At 40.5% G+C, this 26,591-nt stretch overlaps 1 protein-coding gene across 12 annotated transcripts in view; it reads left to right on the forward strand.

Moving 5' to 3' along the window:
• Window positions 1-26,422, forward strand: part of pfkp.L (phosphofructokinase, platelet L homeolog) — a 68,837-nt gene extending 42,415 nt beyond the window's left edge. For 3 of the 12 annotated variants that reach the window (XM_041565259.1, XM_041565264.1, XM_041565265.1), the window contains 12 exons: window positions 2,237-2,383; window positions 2,869-2,939; window positions 3,192-3,279; window positions 4,825-4,977; window positions 13,113-13,277; window positions 15,665-15,726; window positions 17,790-17,901; window positions 19,698-19,797; window positions 20,326-20,331; window positions 21,924-21,956; window positions 23,509-23,614; window positions 25,887-26,422. In XM_041565259.1, coding sequence (XP_041421193.1) covers window positions 2,237-2,383; window positions 2,869-2,939; window positions 3,192-3,279; window positions 4,825-4,977; window positions 13,113-13,277; window positions 15,665-15,726; window positions 17,790-17,901; window positions 19,698-19,797; window positions 20,326-20,331; window positions 21,924-21,956; window positions 23,509-23,614; window positions 25,887-26,037 — 1,194 coding nt within the window. In that variant the 3' untranslated portion in view covers window positions 26,038-26,422. 12 annotated transcript variants of the gene reach the window in all.
• Window positions 26,423-26,591: the final 169 nt, after the last annotated feature.

The raw sequence follows: 26,591 nt of genomic DNA on the forward strand, positions 1-26,591 counted from the left end.
CCTTTTTTATGACTTCCCCAGCATACAGGATACGATGTCACTGACATAAGTTTGAGGAGGATGTAGCTTTATCTTACCTGGCAAACGAAACTTTGGCGAAAGGGGCAACGCAATGTAAAATTCACACTTTTCTCCGGAGTGAAAACTCACCTGGCAAAAGGGGCGCTAATCTTCATTAGCAGTGTTCTCTTTCGCTAGCGAATTGTCCTCTACGCCTGTTAGTGAATTTGTGATGTCCCTGCGGATTGGAATTTTTTGCGAATGTTCTCTAGCGACAGCCACTTTGCCCTTTAGTAAATTTGCCCCATAGTGCCTACTAGTCCATTAGTATAAGGTAGGTCTTAACAGGACAATATGCTTTAGTGGTTTAAGGACAATAGCTATTACAAGCATATTGCCAGTGAGCTGGCAGACAGCAAAATGCTTAACATATTGTTGCTGTGACTGCTGATCTCTTGGGCCATGCCAGTGTACTGCAACTGCACCGACAGGGCTTAGTCAGTTACCATTCAGGGCTATGGAGGGACAGATTTTCTACCTGTTGGCCTTAAAAAGGTTTCAGTTGCCCTATGAGCCATTGCCCTTATCATAAGCAGAGATCAAGAGCCCTTTATTAGACTGTTCTTTGTCTAAACAGTTCAAAATACAAAAATGCCTTTGCCTGCTATGTGAAGCTAGATCTATATTGTTATCATCATTTTTCTACACATGTTTATCTAGATCCTTACAGCCTTAAAGGAATACTGTCATGGGAAAAAAATATTTTTTCAAAATGAATCAGTTAATAGTGCTGCTCCAGCAGAATTCTGCACTGAAATCCATTTCTCAAAAGAGCAAACAGATTTTTTTATATTAAATTTTGAAATCTGACATGGGGCTAGACATTTTGTCAATTTCCCAGCTGCCCCTGGTCATGTGACTTGTGCCTGCACTTCAGGATATAAATGCTTTCTGGCAGTCTGCTGTTTTTCCTTCTCACTGTAACTGAATGTGTCTCAGTGGGACATGGGTTTTTACTATTGAGTGTTGTTCTTAGATCTACCAGGCAGCTGTTATCTTGTGTTAGGGAGCTGCTATCTGGTTACCTTCCCATTGTTCTTTTGTTTGGCTGCTGGGGGGGGAAAGGGAGGGGTGATATCACTCCAACTTGCAGTACAGCAGTAAAGAGTGATTGAAGTTTATCAGAGCACAAGTCACATGACTTGGGGCAGCTGGGAAATTGACAATATGTCTAGCCCCATGTCAGATTTCAAAATTGAATATAAAAAAATCTGTTTGCTCTTTTGAGAAATGGATTTCAGTGCAGAATTCTGCTGGAGCAGCACTATTAACTGATTCATTTTGAAAAAACATTTTTTTACCATGACAGTATCCCTTTAAGTTTACAGTTTGGTTTACTACTAAATGGCCACCCTGCAGCCCTTCAGCTCCTAGAATCGAAAGGCCCCCATACACTGGATGTTAAAAGCTTATTGCCCGTGTGTGGGGCCATCCGACGGGCGTCCCCAATTGATATCTGTCCAAAAGTTGGCCAGATGTCGATCAGGCAGGGTAAAAAATCTTGTCGAGGACTGTTTGTTGATGCGGTCCCTCAATCCAACCGCCCGTATGGCCTCCATTTTGATCTGATCGTTGGGCCCTAGGGCCCTTGATCCGATCAGCCCGATATGGGCATATCGGGGAGAGATGGCGATGTCGCCAAATGAGCGGATCTCCCTGTGTATGGCCACCTTAAGGCTAGGACTATACGGGCGACATTAATGCGATCCGACGCTGGGCAATTAAACGCACGCGTCAAGTTGGAAGCGACATGTTCCTGTCGCATCTGACTTGAAGCGTGTGTTTAGTCGCCCCCCAGCATCGGATCACATCAATGTCGGCCGTGTAGTCCCAGCCTTAGGTTGTTGGAGGACAGTGGGCTCATTTCTTCAACAGCTGAAGTGACACAGGTTGGACATCACTCATCTGTGTCGGAAAAGTCAAACTGAGAAACTTTTAGCTGTGGCTGAACTACAGCTCTCATCATCCTCAGCTACTCACTGTTTAGCATTGCAGTTCAGCAAAAAAAAAAGAGTGCACTTTGGACTTGACTTATCCTGACTGTCACAATTGCTGTGCTTATGTCTATATCTTGGCTTAATATTAATTATTTGGCTTCCTTGAATTTTGCAGTATGGCTTTAATAAACAAATAACCCTTGAACCATGTATTAAACAAATTTCCTTTTACTTCACAGAGTAATTTCAACGTGGCTGTTTTGAATGTGGGGGCACCCGCTGCGGGCATGAACGCCGCAGTCAGATCTGCAGTGAGAGTGGGAATAACAGAGGGACATAAAATGTTTGCCGTCAATGATGGTTTTGAAGGATTTGCCAAGGGGCAGGTTGGTATCTCTGTAATGGTGTTTTGTTTTTTGTGTTATGGTCTTTTAGGAGTATTGATAATATAACAAAAACTGACAGTATTGCGTAACAAGGGCTATTTTGCTACAGTAATACAATATATCCTATAGAATGCAGATGAAGAATCAGCATTTTAGTTTCCATCATTTTACCTTCATTCTAATGTTAATACAGAAGTGGAATGATTGCCTAGAAATATGTATCGTAGAGCTCTTCCAACTAATTAAAATCATATATAATTTTAGGAATATGCAGCCTTCAAAAGCAATTGCAATTCTAAGTTACTATTGAAAACTTTATAACTTGCAGTACCAAGTCTCACCAGTTTGGCAGTGACGCAGACTTTTTCCATAAACACTTCACCTAGTTATAATTGGATTTATCGTGCAGACAATGTGCAATAATCATGGAGAAGAGTATCTCCCAAAACTTTCACATTGATTGTTTTAACTCTTCTTCTTCACAGATTAAAGAGATAAAATGGGGAGGTGTTGGAGGCTGGACAGGCCAAGGTGGATCTCTTTTGGGAACAAAGAGGTATAATTTGCATTATATATTACAGATTTAGTCGCATTTATTATGTTGTATTGCCTTTTTTGTATAATAACTGACAATATTCAAGTGTGAAACAAAATATAGATATGTAAAAAAAGGCCTGCAACATTGAATCACCAACTAATGATTAAAATGCATTCCATGCATGATAATAGTAACTGCAATACTTGTTCTGTCAATATGCACTGGTTATTATTAATCTTTAAACATATTACTGTTCTATTCATGCTTCAGGACCCTTCCTGCTAAATACTTTGACCAAATTGCAGAGCAAATCCGAACGAATAAAATTCACGCTCTTCTTGTCATTGGTGGATTTGAGGTATGTGTCTATTTATGGAATATTTCCCTCTTCTATTCACCACACCAGGAAAGTAGAATGGGCGCAAACACTTGCCCTGATCCATTTTTGCTGTAACCTTATGGGGATTAAACTATTTCATATTGAAATATACTCATAGAATCTAAAAATGTTACTCTTGTTAAACATTTGTCTTGAATGTAAACATTTCAGTGAAGTCTGACAATCTCTCCATCCAACCCTTCCTTTTTTCATCTATCCCTTCTTCTGTGTTGGTCTTGTGCTTATAGGTACAATTACTAGATAAAAGTTATGTAGAAGGCTGTTACTAGTTATGTTACATTATATATGGTAAAACCATAACTTATTTTTACTGTAAAATACGTTTGAACTGTTTAGATTCTCAACAGGTGCTTTCAAGTCCTATTAAAAGAGAAATAGGGTTTTCTAATAAAATTCACTAAGTTTGCCAACAGGCAGTAACCCATAGCAACCAATCAGCAGGTTGAATTTACTGGTCAGCTGTTTAAAGGAGAAGGAAACCCCCTGGGCGCAAAACCCCTCCCCTGTGTTGCCCCCCTCCCTCCTCCCCCCTGGCCTACCTGTCCCCCTGGGCAAATGCCCCTAACTTGTTACTCACCCCTCTGCGCAGGTCCTGTCCACGGAGTTCACAGTCGCCACCTATCCCACGCGCGTCTTCTTCCTGCTTTGACCGGCGTCTTCTGGCGCATGCCAGTTTTCCGATTTTGTGACATTCGGTGCATGCGCAGTAGATCCGTACTGGTAAAGGTTCCTACTGCGCATGCGCCAGAAGACGACGGTCAAAGCAGGAAGAAGACGTGCGTGGGAGAAGATGGCGACTGTGAACTCCGTGGACAGGACCTGCGCAGAGGGGTGAGTAACAAGTTAGGGGCATTTGCCCAGGGGGACAGGTAGGCCAGGGGGGAGGAGGGAGGGGGGCAACACAGGGGAGGGGGAGGGGTTTTGCGCCCAGGGGGTTTCCTTCTCCTTTAAATGCAAGCATTTTATTGGTTGCCATGGGTTACTGCTCCTGGGCATACATAGTGCTTTTTATTACATATGGGAAAAGGCTTTTATTAGCTAAGCAGTTATAACTATAAAGTGTTTTACCTCCTTAACTCCCCACTCCCAAAAATAAAATATGTGTGATTTTTGGGTAACAGTGACCCAACATTATGCTCACTTTTCTGTATAGGCAAGATGGATTATTTAGAACTCAAGTGTAAAGTGATATGTCTAACATGAGCAACATATTCTTAAAACAGTTCTTTTTTGGTACCTGTGAACTGAGTTTTTAAAGTGCCAATCATGTTTTCTGTTTAGTTACATGCCCTTTCAAGTTTGTATGCTATAATATGTCTCTTGTCTCTTTCAGTCATTGTCAATGATGTGTGTAGTGGTTCCTTATCTAGTTTATCTGTGTGCTGTGGTAGCATTGGCTGTCCCCATGGCTTCCATAGAGACCATACTATTTTTATTTTTTGTATTCCCTGCAACGAATTGTGTCTTCTTTTTTCCTTCCCACGCCGTGCCTGTCCATTGCAGGCCTTCTTGGGACTGCTGGAAATGGTTGAGGGCCGAGGGAAATATGATGAGTTCTGTATCCCTATGGTCATGGTTCCCGCTACTGTCTCCAACAATGTGCCCGGCTCAGATTTCAGCATTGGTGCAGATACAGCTCTGAACACTATAACCGATGTAAGTCTAATCAAATAAGTTTGGGTGCACTTATTAACCTAAAGGTCTTTGTTTAACTGGACAAACTGGATGGTTAACTGTATCGTAAACTGGCCAATCAAGAACAGGTTAATCTGACCTAAATCAAGGCAGTTATCTTATCTTTAAAATTATTTAAACTATATAAAATGTTCCTTTGATTCCGTCAAACTGTAATTAATTAATTAATTAATTTGTTAAAATTTGTTAAAATAAACGATATAGACTTTTTCCGAACCGATTTTATTTCAGTAGTCGTAAAATACAAAGTCCTCTGCCTCGCAAGGATTACATTCTTTTTGGTTTCACTGAATTTTTTTTATATCATTGTGAAACAAAATGGCCACCGCTTTTCCCAGTTAGAGTCCTCTGCCTCGCAAGGATTACATTCTTTTTGGTTTCATGGAATTCTTTTATATCATTGTGAAACAAAATGGCCAACGCTTTTCCCAGTTAGACATAGAAATATTTGTCCTGGTAAATGAAAGAAGCAGTTGTGTAGAGTAAGTATTGCATGCTGCATGTCGCTTTTCTAACTCTTCAACACTTTCCGTTTCTGCTCGCTCACTGCTTGCTCATAGGCGCTCAGTGTATCTAATGGTAGATGAGTAGCACTTACATTTAGCAGACCGTAGAGACTAGAATTCGGCCTATTTTTTTAGGCTTTGCTAGTTTTTAGTTTTTTTGATTTTGGTTGTTGAGCATCACGTCAAAGCTTTAAAGGCTGCCGAGTGTTATTATTCTCAGAACAGCTACTGAAGACTACGCCATTTCAGGTATTTGTTGGGGAGCCAAAAGGTACTTAAAATATAAATATGAAATTCTGCTTTAAAGGAGAAGGAAAGCTACGAAAGCAGCTCATTGCCAATAATATTAGTTAAATTATTATTAATATATTAGCCACAGTAGTGCAAGTTAGAACATAATATTAATTCTGCATAATGCTTTACCATACCTGAGTAAACAGCTCTAGAAGCTCTCTCTTGTTTTTTTGGTTATCATAGCAGCTGCCATATTAGCTTAGTGTAACATCGCTTCCTGCCCGAGTCTCTCCCTGCTCATAGCTCTGGGCTCAGATTACAGCAGGGAGGGGAGGAGGAGCAAACTGAGCATGCTCAAGCCCTAGCCCTGGAGGTTTAAGCTGAAAACAAGTCAAATACAGAAGCCCATGTGTACACAATAGAAGGAAAGAAATGCTGTGTTTCTTTTGACAGAGGACTCAGAGCAGCATTACTTTGAGGGGTTACTGGTGTATTTATATAAACCTTTCTGATAAGGCTTACTTAGTTTTAGCTTTCCTTCTCCTTTAAGCAAGTTCCATGAAAACTGACAGGGATGGGTTTCAACTGATGCTTCTAAGATCAGAGGCATGAATTGCTGGTATACCGGGATGCATTGAATCCAGGATTCAGTTTGGGATTCACCCAAATACTAGCACTTTTTGCAGGATCCTGACTTGGTTCAGCTAAACCAATTTAAATCAAGAGACTTCGGAAAGTTGAATTTATCACTTTTGTTTTTTTTTTCTCAGATTTGAATATGCAAAATAGTTTTTTTTTTTCGAATTTGGTATTTGTCCAAATGCAAAAATGATGAACCCATTGCCTCCCCAGTCCTTATGAAAAAGATACAGGAGACCCCACAAGAGAATATCTCAGCATAGTCACAGTAAATGGCCCCTATCTGCGGTGTAAATGAGTGTGTAGTTCCAAGAAGAGTAGTAGTATTGTCTTGTGTAATTGATGTACTCCTCTTCCTCATCCAGCAAAGCTTGTGGGATACAGATTACATCTCACGCTAAAACTTCTTGTCATTGAACGGTCTGACTTCTGTTACTAAGCAAGGACCATACTATGGGTAAAACTTACACAACGAGCCCATTGTACTTACACTGTCGTTTTATAGGCCAAACAAAGATGGAACTTACCCAGTACTGATCATTAGTTCATGTGATTGTATTTTAACCCTTCTAGTTTTCTTTATTTCTATGCTTTATATTTCTTTTCTTTTTTTGGATGGATAGCACTAACGGTATACAAAAACTATGATTATAGTATTTGGCTATAAACATATATATATTGAACTAGACTCATCATCCTTGGTCTCTAGGGACTCTCATACTCATTGCTCAGCTACTCTGCCTCTATTCATTGGCTGTGGGAATGTTGTGTCCACCATCTAGATCCTCTTAGCCAGTGGGTGAAAATGGATAGAGTAAAAATGTTCCTTACTCAGATTTTTAGGAGGTTTGAAGGTTACAGGTGACATTTTATACCCCATAGCAGTACCATAGGTGCACCCTGCAATTGTAAATGCAGCCAGTTTTTGTTAGTAGGGATGACCTTGTCCTTTTATTAGGGTGCTCGGCTCTTTAAGATGGCCACAGACGTGCAAAGATATATCCTATTCCAACAAACGATCGTTCGTTCCAATCTCCCGACCTACCACTAACCATTCAGATGAAATAAAGTCGTGAAAAGAAGAAATCAGACAATGTTCTGGCCATTACTTCACAGACAGAAATCATACTTAAGTTATGTCCGACAAATAGTAGTGACAGTCTCCCATTGATATCGTCAGACAGGCAATACATGCAGAGATATTATCGTTAGCCGATAATCTGTCCTATCATCTAAACGACGATTGCCATGGCAAAAAAAATGTCGGGACGAAATGAATATTCGTACGACTTTATCTTTGCGTCTATGGCCAACTGTAGATCCAATTGATCTGCTGCCTATTGAACTTGTGTGGCAAAGTACAGCAGCTCATTTGAATCCATCCCAAACAAGTCCTTTCATTTTTTTTTAAATTTTCGTAAGCCTCTGTGTACCCTAATCTGTTAGTAGACTAGAAGTTCCAATTTCTCCATTGGTGTTTTTTTGTAACCGCTCACCTATGGAAAAAAGATATTTATCTTCTTTGGGCATCAAAGTGGTGGACCAGATTGGACTGAACAAGCCATTCTGCCCTCAGACCAACAATTACACTACATGGGGCCCTGCAGATGTGGAGACTGCAGAGCTATTTTAACAAGCCCCTACCAGATATTGAACAGGGCGAGGTTTGATTTTGGCTAAATAAATCAATCAAATAGGCAATCAATAAAAGCCGCTGTAAACATACTCAAAGACTTTAATTTACTGTATATATATATATATATATATATATATATATATATATATATATATATATATATATATATATATATATATATATATATAAAACAAAAAAGGGATCAGCACTCACAGGTCTTAAAAAACGAATAATTTATTAAAGAACTATGGACTAACGTTTCGGCCTTTCCAGAGCCTTTCTCAAAGAAGAAAGGCTCTGGAAGGGCCGAAACTTTAGTCCATAGTTCTTTAATAAATTATTCGTTTTTTAAGACCTGTGAGTGCTGATCCCTTTTTTGTTTTGTATAATCCATTTAATGATCGCGCACCCAGGCACATTTATCTAGTTTTCCGTGAGTGCTGGCATCCCTGGAATTTATATATATATATACACATTGGTTGCAGCAATGAATAGCTTTCATGCTTGCTCAGATTGATGTATTTCTGTAGAACAAAGAACAGTACCCCAATTTAAAACAATGGCTATTTTTTTCTGTAAATATATATCATTAGCTAACTTGTGCGCCAGCCATTATTGCACAAATACAAAGGGGTGACTAATAAATAAGTTACCCTTTTATCCTCTATGCCCAGATACAGGAATAACAAATGGAAGCTACTTTTTATTGTAGAGTTGTAGCATGGATTCCTTAATGTTATAAGGGATGCAACATTTCACTTCAGGTCTAGCAATTCATTCCCACCAATTAGATGTGCTGCAGATCCCTGAATTCTACCCTAATAGTTTGTTGCTGAGTGTTACTAGAAGTAGAGCAAGCCTTAGGGCTCTTACTGACGAGCGGTTGAAGCTGCGCTCCCTTGCGTTCTGTTTTTCTGCGTTCAGCCGCAGGGGAGCGCAGGAATAGACGCATTTAGCTTTTTTCAATGGGGCTGTACTCACACAGGCGCGTGTAGGCGCCGAACGCAGGAAAAATGCAGCATGTTGCGTCTCAACCTGCGTTCGGCGCCTACACGCGCCTGTGTGAGTACAGCCCCATTGGAAAAAGCTAAATGTGTCTATTCCTGCGCTCCCCTGCGGCTGAATGCAGAAAAACGGAACGCAGGGGAGCGCAGTTTCAACCGCTCGTCAGTAAGAGCCCTTATTATGGTGTGTGGAAGCCAATTATCCAACTTGCAGCTCTCCCAGCTGCTCCTTATATGTCCACAGTACCGGGAAGACCTCTAGTTGGATTTCCCTGGATTTAAAGGGCAAAAACAAAGACTTCAAAAGTTTGCAGCGCTTATATTAGTTGTAAGACTGCTGTACATGTTCAGAGGTCATTTAACCCTATAGTTTTAGCATACTTCTGATTGCTTAGTTGCCCATGCCATCTATTTCCCCATACATTGTATTTGAACTGGAGCAGCTTTGTATGTTCTTTTATCCACTCGTGTGCAATACTAATATGAGATATTTACATTACACTCAGTGGCTTTTGAATGCAAACCTGCTGCCTTCTATACTGACGCTGCTTTTTCTACCTGCTCCTACCTCTGCACTCTTTTTACTCTGCTCTCCTTGCACTCCCGACTCTCTCCTCTACCAAACGCTTCAGAAATGAAATGCGCCAATGCAAGCCAGTGCACTTTTTAGTTTGCTTATTATTATTATTATTTTTTTTTTTTTGGAACGTGGGCATGAAATTTTTGCCCTTAGTCAGCTAAACATCATTTGGTACGGCATTTTTAATGAGCCATGAAAAAAAAAATCTCCCCAGTTTCTGCCAGTGGGAAGCTAAGCCTCTCATCACACAGAAGGAGCCACTAGCACTGTATTTTAGTGCACAAAGCTGATGATGTTTATGCTGCTGCTTCAGGCATTTGAAAGTATGATGCAGCTAGTCGAGGCACGTGGCACCTATGAGGAATATTGCATCCCTATGTGTATTGTGCCGGCTACCATTAGCAACAATGTACCAGGCACTGATTTAAGTCTTGGCGCTGACACTGCTCTCAATGCTATTATGGAGGTAAGAGAAAGACGTCTTGCTCTGTAGTAAATGGCTATTTCTGATTGTCATCCCATGATGGACCCTACTACTGGAACTGTCACACGCACACACTATAATACCTATGATGCTATCATTGGCTGATACGATTGTCCAATTAAAATCTGTTTGGCTTTTATTCAGGCAAAACGATAATGTTAGGGGTCAGCAGTTACAGATGTTTTTTAAGGGGGTCGGGATAACTTCTTGTATGTCTTCCATGAGCTTTTGAAATATTTTATCTTTATTACCTGCTGAGACCACAGTAGTTGCATTTTGGGGTCCAGTTCTATATTCTTCTGACCATTGTGGATAACCATGTCCCATTTGTTCAATTGAGAGCCATCAATATTAGGGATGCACCGAATCAACTATTTTGGATTCAGCCAAACCCCGAATCCTTCGGGAAAATTTCGGCCGAATACCGAACCCTAATATGCATATGCATACTTCCTTGTTTTGTGACAAAAAGTCACGTGATTTCCCTCCCTGACCCTAATTTGCATATGCAAATTCGGATTCGGTTTGGCCAGTCAGAAGCATTCGGCCTAATCCTGCTGAAAAAGGCTGAATCCCAAACTGAATCCTGGATTCGGTGCATCCCTAATCAATATGCAATGGACTGGATCACAGTTGTCCACACAGTTTTTGGATGACCCCTATTGGCAAATGTGAGAGATAATGGGGTATACAGGTATGAGACCTATTATTCAGAATGCTCAGGACCTGGGAATTTACCGTCATTGCATAATTTGGATCACCGAATTTAAGCACGGTGATCCAAATTACAGAATGACTGGAAAATCATTTAAACATTAAATAAACCCAATAGGCTGGTTTTGCTTCCAATAAGGATTAATTATATCTTAGTTGGGATCAAGTACAAGCTACTGTTTTATTATTACCGAGAAAAAGGAAATCATTTAAAAAAAATTTGGATTTTTTGAATAAAATGAAGTCTATGGGAGACGGCGTTCCCGTAATTTTGAGATTTCTAGATAATGAGTTTCCGGATAACAGATCTTAAACATGTACCATAAAACCGCAATGGCCACTCAGTTGCAGATCACTGGGCAAAAAGAAAAAGGATTGGCCGTGTCTCTGTTTAATCACCGTTCAAATTCCCACTGAAAGGCTGACATGCCTGGGGCTGAGTCACAAACTAGTTGGTTGGACATGGGTATAAAGGTGGCCATACACGGATAGATCCGCTTGTTTGGCGATGTCGCCAAACGAGCGGATCTCCCTCCAATATGACCACCTTGAGGTGGGCAATATCGGGCTGATCCGATCGTGGGCCCTAGGGCCCAACGATCCGATCCTAGCGTTCGCCAAACGGGCGGTCTGATCGCGGGACCGCATCAACGAACAGATGCGGCCGCGATCCGACGGGATTTTTAATCCCATCCGATCGAGATCTGGCCGACTTTCGGCCAGATCTCGATCGGGGAAGCCCGTCGGGGGCCCCCATACACGGGCCAATAAGCTGCCGACTCGGTCTGTCGGCAGCTTTTATCGGCCCGTGTATGGCCACCTTAAGACTGAAGCTGCCTGACAGCTCAACCAACATTCTCTGAAATAGCAACAATAGAAAAAAAAAAACAATATCCATCATCTCTTTAAACCAAGTAAAAATAAAGGCCTACAATTATGGGATGGGAGATTTGCAACCTTTATGTATATACAGGTATGGGATCTGGAAACCCGTTATCCTGAGCTCTGAATTATGGGATGCCGTCTCCCATAGACTCAATTTTATCCATATAATCCAAATTTTTCTAAATAACTTCCTTTTTCTCTTTAATAATAAAACAGTAACGTGTACTTGATCCCAACTAAGATATAATTAATCCTTATTGGAGGCAAAACCAACCTATTGGGTTTATTTATTGTTTACATGATTCTCTAGTAGACTTAAGGTATGAAGTTCCGGAGCATTCTGGATAACAGGTCCAGGATAACAAGGATTTCAGCCGTTTTCGTGCCATTGCTGTTTACTGCATCCTAGTGGTAGAACTTGGGATCTATACATGAATAATAGAGGTTATGGTTTGGGTTAGAAATATATAATATATAATCTCTCTCTCTCTCTCTCTCTCTCTCTCTCTCTCTCTCTATCTCTCTCTATATATGATTTATAAAAATAATTATATATATATATATATATATAAATAAAATATATACGTAAATAAAGTCAAAAGAATGAAGGATAAGACTCACAGCTATATCACAAAACTTGTTTTTGTTTTCTATTTAGCCAAATAAAGGTGAAATTCCACATGAGAGAAAACATTTGTAGTTTTAAAGGATATAAATAACTGGTATTTTGTATTCAAAAGAGTGGGAGGATTGCCCCAGGGCTGCACGTTGATATTGCTCTTCTCTTAGAAGAATGTATTGTGTGTGTAACCTCTGGCAGACTGCAGACAATATATTGACTCAACACAATAGTTTTCTGAATAAACATGGAGACACCCGTGTGTGAGGTTGCTCTTATTAGCTATCATAGAAAAACTTTAAAATCACTTTCTAGTTCCATTCGGCCATATTGCTTTCAAGAATAACTTTGGTTATACAGGTATGGGAACCATTATCCGGAAACCCGTTATCCACAATGCTCTGAATTACGGAAAGCCTGTCTCCCATAAACTCCATTTTATCTTAATAATCCACATTTTTAAAAATGATTCCTGTAATAATAAAACAGTAGCTTGTACTTGATCCCAACTAAGATATAATGAATCCTTATTGGGAGCAAAACCAGCCTATTGGGTTTATTTAATGTTTACATGATTTTCTAGTAGACTTAAGGTATGAAGATCCAAATTACAAAAAGATCTGTTATCCGGAAAACCCAAGTTCCTGAGCATTCTGGATAACAGGTCCCATACCTGTACTAATGAATACAACAGCCACACATATTATAAGGGGAGCACTTGCTGGGTTTCAAACCAGCGACCCTATCTCTGCCTCCGATCAGAGATCTAAATTGTGCAACATACATTTCTACTAGACCTGCGATCGCATCAAACAGTCAGCGAGTGGAACCAAACGGCGTGTGTTCATCATTGAAACGATGGGTGGCTACTGCGGCTACTTGGCTAACATGGGCGGCCTTGCAGCTGGTGCAGACGCGGCATACATCTTCGAAGAATCGTTTGATATTCGCGAACTCCAGGTAAATATTAACTTGCTGTGGCTTGAGATCCATGAAGCACAACATAGGTGTATGCTGTTATGTTTTTATAATCGTCACAATTATTTTCGTTAAAGGGGTTATACACCTTTAGGTTAACTTTTAGTATGATGAAGAGAATAATATTCTAAGACAATTTGCAATTGGTTTTCATTTTTTATTACTTGTGGTTTTTCAGTTATTGAGCTTTTTATTCAGCAGCTCTCCAGTTTGCAATTTCAGCAGTCTGGTTGCTAGTGGTCCTAATTCCCCTAGCAACCATGCATTGATTTGAATAAGACCTGGAATATGAATAGGAGAGACCTTAGTAGAAAGATGAGAAATAAAAAGTAGCAATAACAATACATTTGTAGCCTTACAGAGTATTTGCTTTTTAGATGGGGTCAGGGACCCCCATTTGAAAGCTGGAAAGAGACAGAAGAAAAGGGCAAATAAAAAAAAAACCTATAAATAAGGGATGCACCGAATCCACTATTTTGGATTTGGCCGAACCCCTAATCCTTTGTGAAAGATTTGGCCGGATACCGTACCAAATCCTAATTTGCATATGCAAATTAGGGTTAGGAAGGGAAAACATTTTTTTACTTCCTTGTTTAGTGACAAAAAGTCAAGCGATTTCCCTCCCCGACCCTAGTTTGCATATGCAAATTAGGATCTGGTTCGGCCCGGGCAGAAGGATTCGTCCAAATCCTGCTGAAAAAGGCCGAATCCTGGATTTGGTGCATCTCTACTATAAATAATGAAGACCAACTGAACAAATTGCTTAGAATTGGCGATTCTGTAACCCAATCCACTATTTTAGGTTCGTCTGAACCCCCAAATCCTGCGCAAAAGATGCCGCCAAATCTGAATCCTAATTTGCATAAGCAAATTAGGGGTGGGAAGGGGAAAACATTTTTTACTTCCTTGTTTTGTGACAAAAAGTCCCGCGTTTTCCCTCCCTGCGGATTCAGTTCGGCCAGCCAGAAGGATTAGACCGAATCCTGATGAAAAAGGCCGAATCGTGAACCGAATCCTGGATTTGGTGCATCCCTAAAGGGGAACCACCCCTTTAATTTAGATAAATAGAGTGAGGAAGAAGTACTGCAAAAATGTCAACATTTTAGTTTTATATATTGGTAAAATCGGTGAAATTGGCAAATTTTGACCTTTATTCCTACATCGTCGCATTGAGAAGTGGCCCTTTTACTTTCATGTGCCTAATGCAGCCATATACTACCGGCCCCATACAGTATCTGACCAATCAGTCCAGGGGCCAAACGGATACCAGGGGCAAACACAGAGAGGCACATTTATCAAAGGTCGAATTTTCGAATTCATGGTTTTTTAAACTCCTTTAAATTCGAATACACTTGAAAATCGATTGGGTTGTTTAATAAAAAAATCTAATATCTAAAACTCGGACAAATTTTACAGACTCGAAAACTGGAATCGAATTAGACTAAACTAGATTCCAGTTTTTTCTCTGAAAAACACTTGAATGTCAGGAAGACTACTTACATGTGCAAATTGGTCCCTGGACCTCTCCCATTGACGTATACGTGAACTCGGCAGGTTTCAGGTGCCGAATATTCGAATTTGAGTTCTTAAAGGGCCAGAGTATGAAATATCTCGAAATTTGAATTCAAATTAAAACTGGAATCGAGTTTGGATAATTCACAATTCTAATTTGAGAGTTTTGGCCATTCGAAAACTTGAATTTTCAATTCGACCCTTAATAAATCTGCCCCAGAGTGGTTGCCTTTCTTCTGCTCCATTTGTTTGGGCCGACAGCTTGAACTTTTGGAACATCAGAAAGTCAAGAGGAGCTATTGCTGATTCACATTTTCTAAGCTGCCCAAAGTAACCAAAATGGATAGTATATAGATCAGTTGGGCCAATCAGGCCACCAAAGACACAAATAGTGGCACATGCACGGCCTTTTTGGACTATGGAAAACATATGTTTGATTTGCACCAGTTTATTACATAAGTCAGTGAGTGAGGGGTCTTTACTGTTAGGGATGCACTGAATCCAGGATTCGGTTCGGGATTCGGCCTTTTTCAGCAGGATTCAGATTTGGCCGAATCCTTCTGCCCTGCTGAATCCGAATTTGCATATGCAAATTAGGGGCGGGGAGGGAATTCTCGTGACTTTTTGTCATAAAATAAGGAAGTAAAAATTGTTTTCCCCTTCCCACCCCTAATTTGCATATGCAAATTAGGATTCGGATTTGTTTCGGTATTCGGCCAAATCTTTCGAGAAGGATTCGGGTTTTTGGCCGAATCCAAATTAGTGGATTCAGTGCATCCCTATTTACTGTCGCTTACAATATGTGACAGTTATTATATTGGCTCTCTGTATTACTATGCTTGTTATTTTATTATTAGGCAAACGTGGAACATTTAACAGAGAAGATGAAAACAAGCATCCAAAGAGGACTTATACTCAGGTAAGAGGCAGCTGTGTAATCTATACAAGCATCTCAGAGCACCTTTACTTGCACCTTCCGTAATGAAAAATGTGCTTTTACACACCCAGTCACCCTCAGGCAGCATGTTTGGGATTACACTTATTATCTGCAGCACACGCCCAACTCTGACTCTATAGGTCTGACCTCTCACCCTTGTTCTGCTCTCACATTCCACAGCTCAGTGTATGAAACTAAACATACGAAATGCTAAACTCTAGCACCTCTTAAAGAACCAGTAACAGCAATTTTTTTTTGGAAAAATTCGTTAGTATGCTACAGAAAAAAGACACCAACACATATTAAACTTTAAAGTCACTAAGTCTTTATTAAGAAATAACTTACCGAAACTCTCTTCAGAAAAGGCGATCAGCGATCCATCGTGCGGCGCTCCATTTACCTCCCTGCCTTACTTATAGGAAATAGCCAGTGAGGAGAAATCGAGCGACGCACGATGGATCGTCGCCCTGTCGCTGTTTTTGAAGAGGAGCGCAAGCGGAGTTTCAGGACGTTATTTCTTAATAAAGACTTAGTGACTTTAAAGATAATATGTGTTGGTATCTTTTTTTCTTGGCATACTAACAATTTTTTTTAGAACATTTTTGATGTAACTGGTCCTTTAAATCATCCGATGGAATTGTGTCTTTTAAAAGGAGAAACAAACCCGTAATATAAAAAACCCCTATCCATTGTAGACCCTGCTCCCTACTTCCCCCCAGCCTAGGTGGTACCCTGGGCAAATGCCCCAAACTTTTTACTTACCCCCCAGTGCAGATTCTGTCCCCCGCAGTTCACAGCAGCCATCTTCTTTTCTTCGTTAAGCTTCGGAAGCAGACGCGCCAAAAGTTGCGAAAATTATTCTAAAATTTTCGCAGCTTTCAGCGCATGCGCAGTTGTTCGGGACCAGAAAATCACTCCAACTGTGCATGCGCCGAAAACGAAGGTCTGTTTCCAGGGTTTAATGAAGAAAAGAAGATGGCTGCTGCGGGGGACAATCTGCACCGAGGTGTATGTAAAAAGTTAGGGGCATTTGCCTCGGATACCATCTAGGCTGGGGGGGAGGAGAGAGGAGGGTCTACAAAGGGTCAGGGGGTAGGGGTTTTTTTATGTTACGAGTTTGTTTCTCCGTTAACTGTCATAAGCCTGGCCCTGAGGTCTCCTGTATGGGAGTCACACCAGCTTCCTGTTATGTAGAAAGCTCCTGATTACGGGGTGACCATATCCCATAGACTCCATTTTAATCAAATAATTAAACTTTTTAAAAGCGATTTCCTTTTTTTTTTTTTTTTTCTAAAATTGATAAAACAGTGCCTTCTACTTGATCCCAACTAAGATTAATGCTTATTGGATATAAAACAATCCTACTGGATTTGATTAATGTTTCAATGATTTATTAGTAGACTCGAAGCATGGAGATCTAAATTATGGAAAGACCCCTTATCCGGGAAACCCTGAGCATTCTGGATGACAGGTCCCATTCCTATACAAGAAAACTCAAAGCACTAAGGAACATAGTCCTCTAGTACATAAGGGGTCTGAATCACTTTAGTTAGTGACTCTAACTTACCCTTCTGTCCCTTTGGGCTAGAGTCCTGCAGCGGGTCGGTTACCCGCAAAAAAAGCAGGTACCCTGCGGAATGAGGGTAGACTTTTCAGGTGCGGGTATAGATGTGGGACACGGGTCGGCTTGCGGGTCTCTCCCTGCAGCTTTCCCTCCACTCATCTCCCCCTCCCATCTGACTTCCGGCACAGCTCTCTTACATGACACGGCGCACTTCTTTCCCTCTCGACTATCGGCCACGTTTGATGATGTCACTTCCGGTTTGCAGCAAGATCACTTCCGGTTTGATGGTGGTTGGCGGGTTGTGGATTAGGCAGTTGCGGGTCCGGGACGGGTATAGGTTCAAAGTGGGTAAATATGCGGGTCGCGGGTCGGGTCTGGGTCTTAGAAATTGGTTCTGTGCAGGACTTTGGGCCACTGTTTTCTTGTTACTGTATGCCATTAATAGCTGGAAATCTGTAACCAATGGGGATTGTCTTTTCAGGAATGAGAACAGCAATGAGAACTACACCACAGATTTCATTTATCAGCTTTACTCAGAAGAAGGCCGAGGTGTGTTCGACTGCAGAAAGAATGTACTGGGGCACATGCAGCAGGTAATTGCCGAGAGCTTCACTGGGCACTGATCCTTCCCCTAATCATTTGATGGCACTGATCTTCACCATTGTCACATGACACGGCCTCATCCTTGATTTTATTACACAGAAATTGAATGTGGTATGTGTTCTCTTGATGCAGATAGAGACATCTAGGTGACATGTCAACACAGCAGTTATGTTACAGGTCTGGACTGAGAATCAAAATAGGCCCTGGCAGTTTAATCATACAGAGGCCCAAACAGCCCCCACCAGCCCAATAAATAGTGAGTGTTTATGGCATCTTACAGTAGCCCCTCTGGCATTTGTCAGAACCCACAGATTGCCAGTCATAGTAACATAGTAAGTTTGGTTGAAAAAAGACACACGTCCATCATGTTTAACCTTTTAACTGTTTTTTAACCTGCCTTACTGCCAGTTGATCCAGAGGATGGCAAAAAAAACCATCTGAAGCCTCTCCAATTTGACTCAGAGGGGGAAAAAATTCCTTCCTGACTCCAAAATGGCAATGGGACCAGTCCCTGGATCAACTTGTACTATGAGCTATCTCCCATAACCCTGTATTCCCTCACTTGCTAAACACCATCCAACCCCTTCTTAAAGCTATCTAATGTATCAGCCTGTACCACTGATTCAGGGAGACAATTCCACATCTTCACAGCTCTCACTGTAACAAACCCCTTCTGAATATTTAGGCGGAACCTCTTTTCTTCTAATCAGAATGGGTGACCTCGTGTCAGCTGGAAAGACCTACTGGTAAATAAATCATTAGAGAGATTATTATATGATCCCCTTATATATTTATACATAGTTATCATATCTCCCCTTAAGCGCCTCTTCTCCAGCATGAACATCCCCAATTTGGCCAGTCTTTCCTCATAGCTAAGATTTTCAATACCTTTTAACAGCTTAGTTGCCCTTCTCTGTACCCTCTCTAATACAATAATGTCCTGTTTGAGTGATGGAGACCAAAACTGTACGGCATATTCTAGATGGGGCCTTACAAGTGCTCTATACAGTGGAAGAATGACCCCCTCCTCCCGTGACTCTCTGCCCCATTTAATACAGCTCAAGACCTTATTTGCCCTTGATGCTGCTGACTGGCATTGCTTGCTACAGCCAAGTTTATCATCTACAAGGATTCCAAGGTCCTTTTCCATAATGGATTTGCCTAGTGCAGTCCCATTAAGGGTATAAGTGGATATTCTTACATCCCAGGTGCATGACTTTACATTTATCAACATTGAATCTCATCTGCCACTTAGCTGCCCAGATTGCCAGTTTATCAAGATCGTGTTGCAAGGATGTCACATCCTGGATGGAATTAATTGGGCTGATAATTTTGTGTCATCTGCAAACACTGATACATTACTTACAATACCCCAGTCCAGTCCTGATGTTACAACCTCGTTATCTGTTTGAGGCATTGAAAACGTACCCATTATGAAATAATTAGGGATGCACCGAATCCAGGATTCGGGTCGACCGAATCCTTCTGCCCGGCCGAATCCAAATCCTAATTTGCATATGCAAATTAGGGGTGGGGATGAAAATTGAGTGACGTTTTGTCAGAAAACAAGGAAGTTAAAAATATTTTCCCCTTCCCACCCCTAATTTGCATATGCAAATTAGGGTTCGGTATTTGGCCCGAATCTTTCGCAAAGGATTCGGGGTTTCGGCCGAATCCAAAAAAGTGGATTCGGTGCATCCCTAGAAACAATAGATCCCACTCGACAGTTGTGACTGGATATTTCCAGCTGTAAAGCAACGACTTGATCCTTTTATGTATCTCACAGGGCGGCGCTCCGTCTCCGTTTGACAGAAACTTCGGCACCAAGATTTCCGCCAAAGCCGTCCAGTGGATTTCCAAGAAGTTAAAAGAAACCTACAGGAACGGTAGGACCCCCGGGATGTCCCTGCATTTACATTTCCCATGTATTGTTCAGCACTAGCGATGGGCAAATCTGTCCCGATTCACTTTTGCCAAAAATTCACGAAACAGCTAAGATTCACCAAAATGAATTAAAATCAATGGGCAAGACATTTTTTTTGCGGCACAACAATTTTTTTCACCCATTGGGCGTCATTTTCGCTGTGAAACTTGGCAATTAATTTTGCTCGTCACTATTCTGCACTTATGGATGTGCAAATAATTCCAGAATCAGATTTCAATACACTGTAGACCTGTGATGTAACGTCATTATTGTATCCTGGTAATTGGTTGTGTTAATTCAGATAACAATGGCTTGCTGTAACCCTTTGCCTGTCCCTGTCCTTCCTGTGCATCCCAGTCACATGATATATATGTATGTATGTGTATAGTAGCTGGCTATTAGTCACTAGTCATGCTCATACCTTAAATCTCTTCTGTTTGCTCTGTTCTTTTTTTTCTTCTTTTCTTTCTCTTGCTACCTGGGATCTTAGATGAAGGTAATGTGCCTTTTTTTGCTATTAATACGTAACCCAATTAAACAAATTAATACAGAAAAAGAAGTAGAACACTAATACCTCACCTCTAACCCTAACATCCACTAATCAGTTATCATTAAGGATAATATCAGGCAGGAGATCTCCCCGCCAGGCTTCATTCCATTACTTGATCATGAAAGACTCTCCACTGACTCATTTCTGAAAGGAACAGTAACAACAAAAACATTTAAAGTGTTTTAAAGTAATGAAAATATCATGCAGGGCCACATTTACTAAGGGTCGAATATCGAGGGTTAATAAACCCTCAAATTCGACCCTCAAAGTAAAATCCTTCGAATTCGTATATCGAATTCGAAGGATTTTGCGCAAATACTAGTAAGTAAAAATCGTTCGCTCTAACGATGAAATCCTTCGAACCGAACTATTCGAAGGATTTTAATCGATCGATCAAAAAAACCTTAGAAAACTGATGGGGAAGGTCCCCATAGGCTAACATTGTACCTCGATAGGTTTAAACTGCCGAAGTAGGGGGTCGAAGTTTTTTTTAAAGAGACAGTACTTCGATTATCGAATGGTCGAATAGTTGAACGATTTTTACCTCGAACCGTTTGAATCGAAGGTCGAAGTACCCAAAAAAATACTTCGAAATTCAAAGTTTTTTTACTTTGAATCCTTCACTCGAGCTTAGTAAATGTGCCCCGCAGTGTTGCCCTGCACTGATAAACTGGTGTGTTTGCTTCAGAAAAAAGGCTATATGGTACAGGATAAATAGTGGATAACAGATGCACTGAATCCACTATTTGGGATTTGGCCGAATCCCTGGTGAAAGATTTGGCCGAATCGGAATCCTAATTTGCATATGCAAATTAGGGGCAGGAAAGGAAAAAGTGGAAAAAAATCTTCTTTTGTGATGAAAAGTCACGTGATTTTTGTGCCCGCCCCTAATTTACAAATGCAAATTAGGATTCGGATTAGTGGCTGCCCCCATGGCTACACAGCAGCTTGTTTATATAAACTATAGTAGTACTTATCTGTTATCTACTGTGTATCCTGTGCTTGAATGGCTGCCCCCATGGCTACACAGCAGCTTGTTTATATAAACTATAGTAGTGTTTCTGAAGCAAACACATCAGTTGTACCAGTGCAGGGCAACACTACATGAAATTTTTATTACTTTAAAAACTTTAATTTTTTGATTTAACTGTTCCTTTAAAGACCCAACCCTCGTGCTGAATCCTATGGCGCAGGCAGCATCACCAGAGAAGGCGCATTTCATGCCATTCCTATTGCAACCAGCTCTCGTAACCAATGAATTCTCATTACCATTCATGTCTAAAGCCTCAGGATATCACAGACAGCTTTGCAATTATAATTATGAAAGTACATCCGTTCTGATTGGCTACTGTATAGTCAGTGCTGATTGGTTGCAGTTTTATTCTAACCCATTTCAGAGCCAGAAAAAGTGATTACAATCAGGGGCTCTGAGGTATAGGGGCCCCATGAATAAGGCGTAGTTCTCCCCATTCTTAATTTTAGACCATCTTTGTAGCCCTCCTCTGACCACCTTTTCATTTATTTATGCCTTTCGATAGGCAGAACCTTCAGAACTGATAGCGGTGATCAAGGTGAGGTCTCACCAGTGACCTATAGAGCCTCCCTCTTATTACCCATAATTCCTCTTCTTTATAATAACCTTGAATATGAGCCCCTTATTGGATCCCTTTCAATTTGTATATGATGCAAAATACAACTTTAAACCAAAGGAGACCCAGTAGATCAAAGCTGCTAGTGCAGTAGAGAACCGTGAGTCGCTCCTAGAGATAGAACTAGAAAATGCTTTGGTTGGATAGAATGGCAGGGCATTTATCAGAAACATAAAGGGGGTTATTTATCAAAGTCCGAATTTATCTCAACATTTCCAGCCACAAACTCCGATCTAATCCGCACGGGTTTTTTCATTGTATTTATTATTAGATTTTCCCTAAAATTTGCTTTGCCGGGAAAAATCTGGTTTTCTTGATTTTTTTGGATTTTTCACCCGAAAACTCAGATTTCTTATGCTTTTTGTTCGAAAATTGGGGTATTGCGCAAAACCCAGCGCACATCAAAAAATCATTGGGACTTCTCCCATTGACTAGTGATGGGCCAATTTCACCCGTTTAGAAAAATTTGTGAAAGTCGAAAATTGACGCCTATATCAATTTTGGACGCGCGTCTGAAAAGTCGCTCATGTCTGTTTTGACGCCAAAGTCTATGGGCGTCCGAATAGTGTTGACGCAAGCGATTTTGACGCAAGTGATTTTTCGGACGTGCGTGCAAAAAATTTTGACGAGTATTGCAAATTTATTAGCTGCGGCGAAACGTGGAAATTCGCACCAGGTGAATTTATTCGCGCATCACTACCATTGACTTATATACAACCTCGACAGGTCTGAGATGCTGGATTTTCTGATTCGGACTTTTCCATCCTCGGGGGACAATAAATTTGGAAAAATTTGTGATTTTTTTTTATAAAGTCTGATTTTATACTAAAAAATCACAAATCTTTTTGGATTTTTGCATTTGGAGTTTAGTAAATAACCCCCAAAGTCTGCAACTGTTGAACAGAGGGAACGTTTATACACGTTTAAATTATTATTTAGGGGTGTACTGACTGACCTTTTATTAAGGGGCAGATTTATTAAGGTTCAAATGGTAAATTAGAATTTAAATTTTCTTTTTTTTTTTTGGTGTCAAAACTCACAAATTTCACCACCTTAAACCCGCCGAATTCATTCACAAGTTAATGGCAGGGGTCCTGAAGATGTTAACAGCCTTCCTGACATTTGAGTTTTTATTCGGAGGAAAATTCGATTTGAGTTCAGATTCGATTCAAAACAAATCGAATTTTCGTGTCGTTCCCATTCAGTCGTATTTTAGACGTTCACATTTTTACATTAGTAACCTCCCATTCGAGTGGTGAGTACATTTGAATTCATTCGAGTAAAATAAATTTCACATCAATTCGGGAAATTCGACCGTTGATAAATCTGCTCCTAAATGTGCCCCTAAAAATACTCAATACTAGCGGATAGAGATTTGCGGCATTCCCCTTAAGCAACATATCCCATAGTTGTGATTAGTTTCTCCCCCAAGAAGCACACTGATTGGCTGATTGAACTGTTCTCCTATTTACAGGCAGGGTATTTGCAAACACAGATGATAGCGTTTGTCTGTTAGGAATGCGCAGGAGGAACCTCCTTTTCCAGCCAGTGACACAACTCAAGGACGAAACAGACTTTAAGTAAGTACCCCCCCCCCAATGTATCAGCACGAAACAACCTCTACTTTTGCAGCATGTGATGTCTATTCCGTAGCATGAAATCTATAAGCCATTTTGGTCTATAATGGTTTACAACATCAAGAAGAATCTATCAACAAACATAAAGGGGACATAATCATGTGACTGTGCTCTGAGAGTGGTACAGTCTCTTAAAGGAGAACTAAAGCTTAACTTGTGCTTCTGTACCAGCCCACGGCAACCACAGCCCTTTAGCAGTAAAGATCTGTGTCTCCAAAGATGCCCCAGTAGCTCCCCATCTTCTTTTCTGCTGTTTCACTGCACATGCTCTGTGCTGCTGTCACTTACTGAGCTTAGGGACCCACTCACAATATACAGTACACATAGAATAGAAATGTCACAGTATAAGGCTGATTAGTAATTAATACAGATAATTACTACATGGCAGCACAGAAACCAGTGCAATTAGCATCAGAATTTAATAATCAGCCCTGTAGCATCAGCTTATATTACAGACCAACCTCATTTTCTGCTGGATAATTAGTGACGAGCCCTAAGCTTAGCTTCTCAACAGCCAATCAGAGCCCACTGAGCATGTGAGTGTCACAGACACTTTCCAAGATGGTGACCCCTGTGACAAGTTTGAAGTCCTGGATCATTGTTGCTATTGACAAGCTGAAACTTTAGGCTGGTGCAATAAGTTCACTATATAAAATATGGCATTTTTAGCCAAATTCGATTTCAGGGTTTAGTTCTCCTTTAAAGAACAAACCCAACAAAAGCTCCTTGATTGACTTCATTTCCAAGTCGCGCTCTATAGATGGCATGATTTCAGCAGTTTTTACTTTCGCCTTTCTCCAATGGGGCACTTTGAAAGTCAAATTCAAGTTCAAGATTTGGAAAAAAAAAATCCAAGCCTTGCCTATTATTGTAGCTGTTTTGGGGAGGAATCAAGCATTAAAAAATGTGGTGTTACTGTTCCTTTAACTATCCTTGGCTAAAGTATCCCCAGTAATGTACATGTACCACAGGATAGTGTGTGCCCCTGTTGTAAAATAGAAGGATTTTAGAAATCAAGTAGTTCCATTACAATACAAGCTGCACGTATTGCTATCTACTGCACTGTACAGGTATAGGATCCCTTATCCGGAAACCCGATATCCAGAAAGCTCCGAATTACGGAATGGTCTCCCATAGTCTCCATTTTATCCAAATAATTAAAATTTTTAAAAATGATTTCCTTTTTCTCTGTAATAATAAAACAGTCGCTTGTACTTGATCCCAACTAAGATATAATTAATCCTTATTGGAAGCAAAACCAGCCTATTGGGTTTATTTGATGTTTAAATGAATTTCTAGTAGACTTAAGGCATGAAGATCCAAATTACGGAAAGATCCGTTATGGGAGCATTCTGGATAACGGGTCCCATACCTGTATATGTATTTACACAATTTATGTGACGCCACGTGTAAGGACATACTGTGCAGTGTATTAAAGGGGTTGTTCACCTTTAAATTACTTTTAGTCTGATGTAGAGAGTGATATTCTGAGACAATTTGTAATTGGTTTTCATTTTTTATTATTTGGGGTATTTGAGTTATTTATAGGGATGCACCGAATCCAGGATTTGGTTTGGGATTCAGCCAGGATTTGGCCAAATCCTTCTGCCCGGCCGAACTGAATCCAAATCCTAATTTGCATATGCGGGGAGGGAAATCGCGTGACTTTTTGTCACAAAACAAGGAAGTAAAAAATGTTTTCCCCTTACTACCCCTAATTTGCATATTCTGATTCGGTTCGGTATTCGGGCAAATCTTTTGCAAAGGATTCGAGGGTTCGGCCGAATCCAAAATAGTGGATTTGGTGCAGCCCTAGTTATTTAGCTTTTTATTCAGCAGCTCTCCAGTTTGCAATTTCACCAACCTGGTTACTAGGCTCCAAATTCCCCTAGCAACCATGCATTGATTTGAATAAGAGACTGGAATATAAATAGGAGAGGTCTGAATAGAAAGATGAGAAAGTAACAATAAATGTGTAGCCTTACAGAACATTTGTTTTTTAAATGGGGTCAGTGACTCCCATTTGAAAGCTGGAACGATTTAGCAGAAGAAGGCAAATGATTACAAAAACTATAAAAAATAAATAATGAAGACCAATTGAAAAGTTGCTTAGAGATGGCCGTTCTGTAATATAAGTTAACGTCAAGGTGAACCACCCCTATAATGGCTTTGCTGGAGATTTACTAAGATTATACTATTTCCCCCGCGTGTACAGGCACAGGATTCCCAGGGAACAGTGGTGGCTGAAGATGAGGCCTCTGATGAAGATTCTGGCCAAGTACAAGACGAGCTACGACATTTCAGACGCAGGAAAACTGGAACACGTTAACATGTGCAGACGGAAAGATGAAACGGGAGCAATTTGATCCTCACGCTCCAGCCTATTGTTACCCCCTCCCTACACTGTGTGCTGTAGTTACCTCTTTGTATTTATTGCTCTGGCACTTTCTGTCCATGCAGTTTCCATTGACCAAGTCCAAGTCATATCTACGTATACGTCCACCTGTATCCACTCTCCATTTTTACTCCGGCTCCAATATTCCCTTTTATTTTTTTTGTTGCCGTTGAGTAAAAACGGACGCAAGACAACACTTCGCTGTGTAGTTACGTTTTGCTTTTATTCCACTTTGTACCAGAAACGTAATGATTCCGCGCGTGCCATCAATGCGCAACGTTTGGATTTTTTTTTTAGTGACACGTTATATATATGTTGGTGTAAATCACAAAAAATAAAAAAACTCGCAAACCTAACGAGAACCTTTACTTATTACCTATCTGGTCACTCCACAAGCCTCGAAAGCGGCGTTTATCTTATAATTGCGAAGATCAAGTTGCTAGGATTAGTCATTCCCTAGCAACTGGATCTTCTAGCAACTGTCATTTCTTAAAGGAATTAAGTGTAAAAATAAAAACTGGGTAA

The sequence above is a fragment of the Xenopus laevis genome, chromosome 6L (genome assembly GCF_017654675.1).
Source record: "Xenopus laevis strain J_2021 chromosome 6L, Xenopus_laevis_v10.1, whole genome shotgun sequence".
NCBI classification, from domain to species: domain Eukaryota; kingdom Metazoa; phylum Chordata; class Amphibia; order Anura; family Pipidae; genus Xenopus; species Xenopus laevis.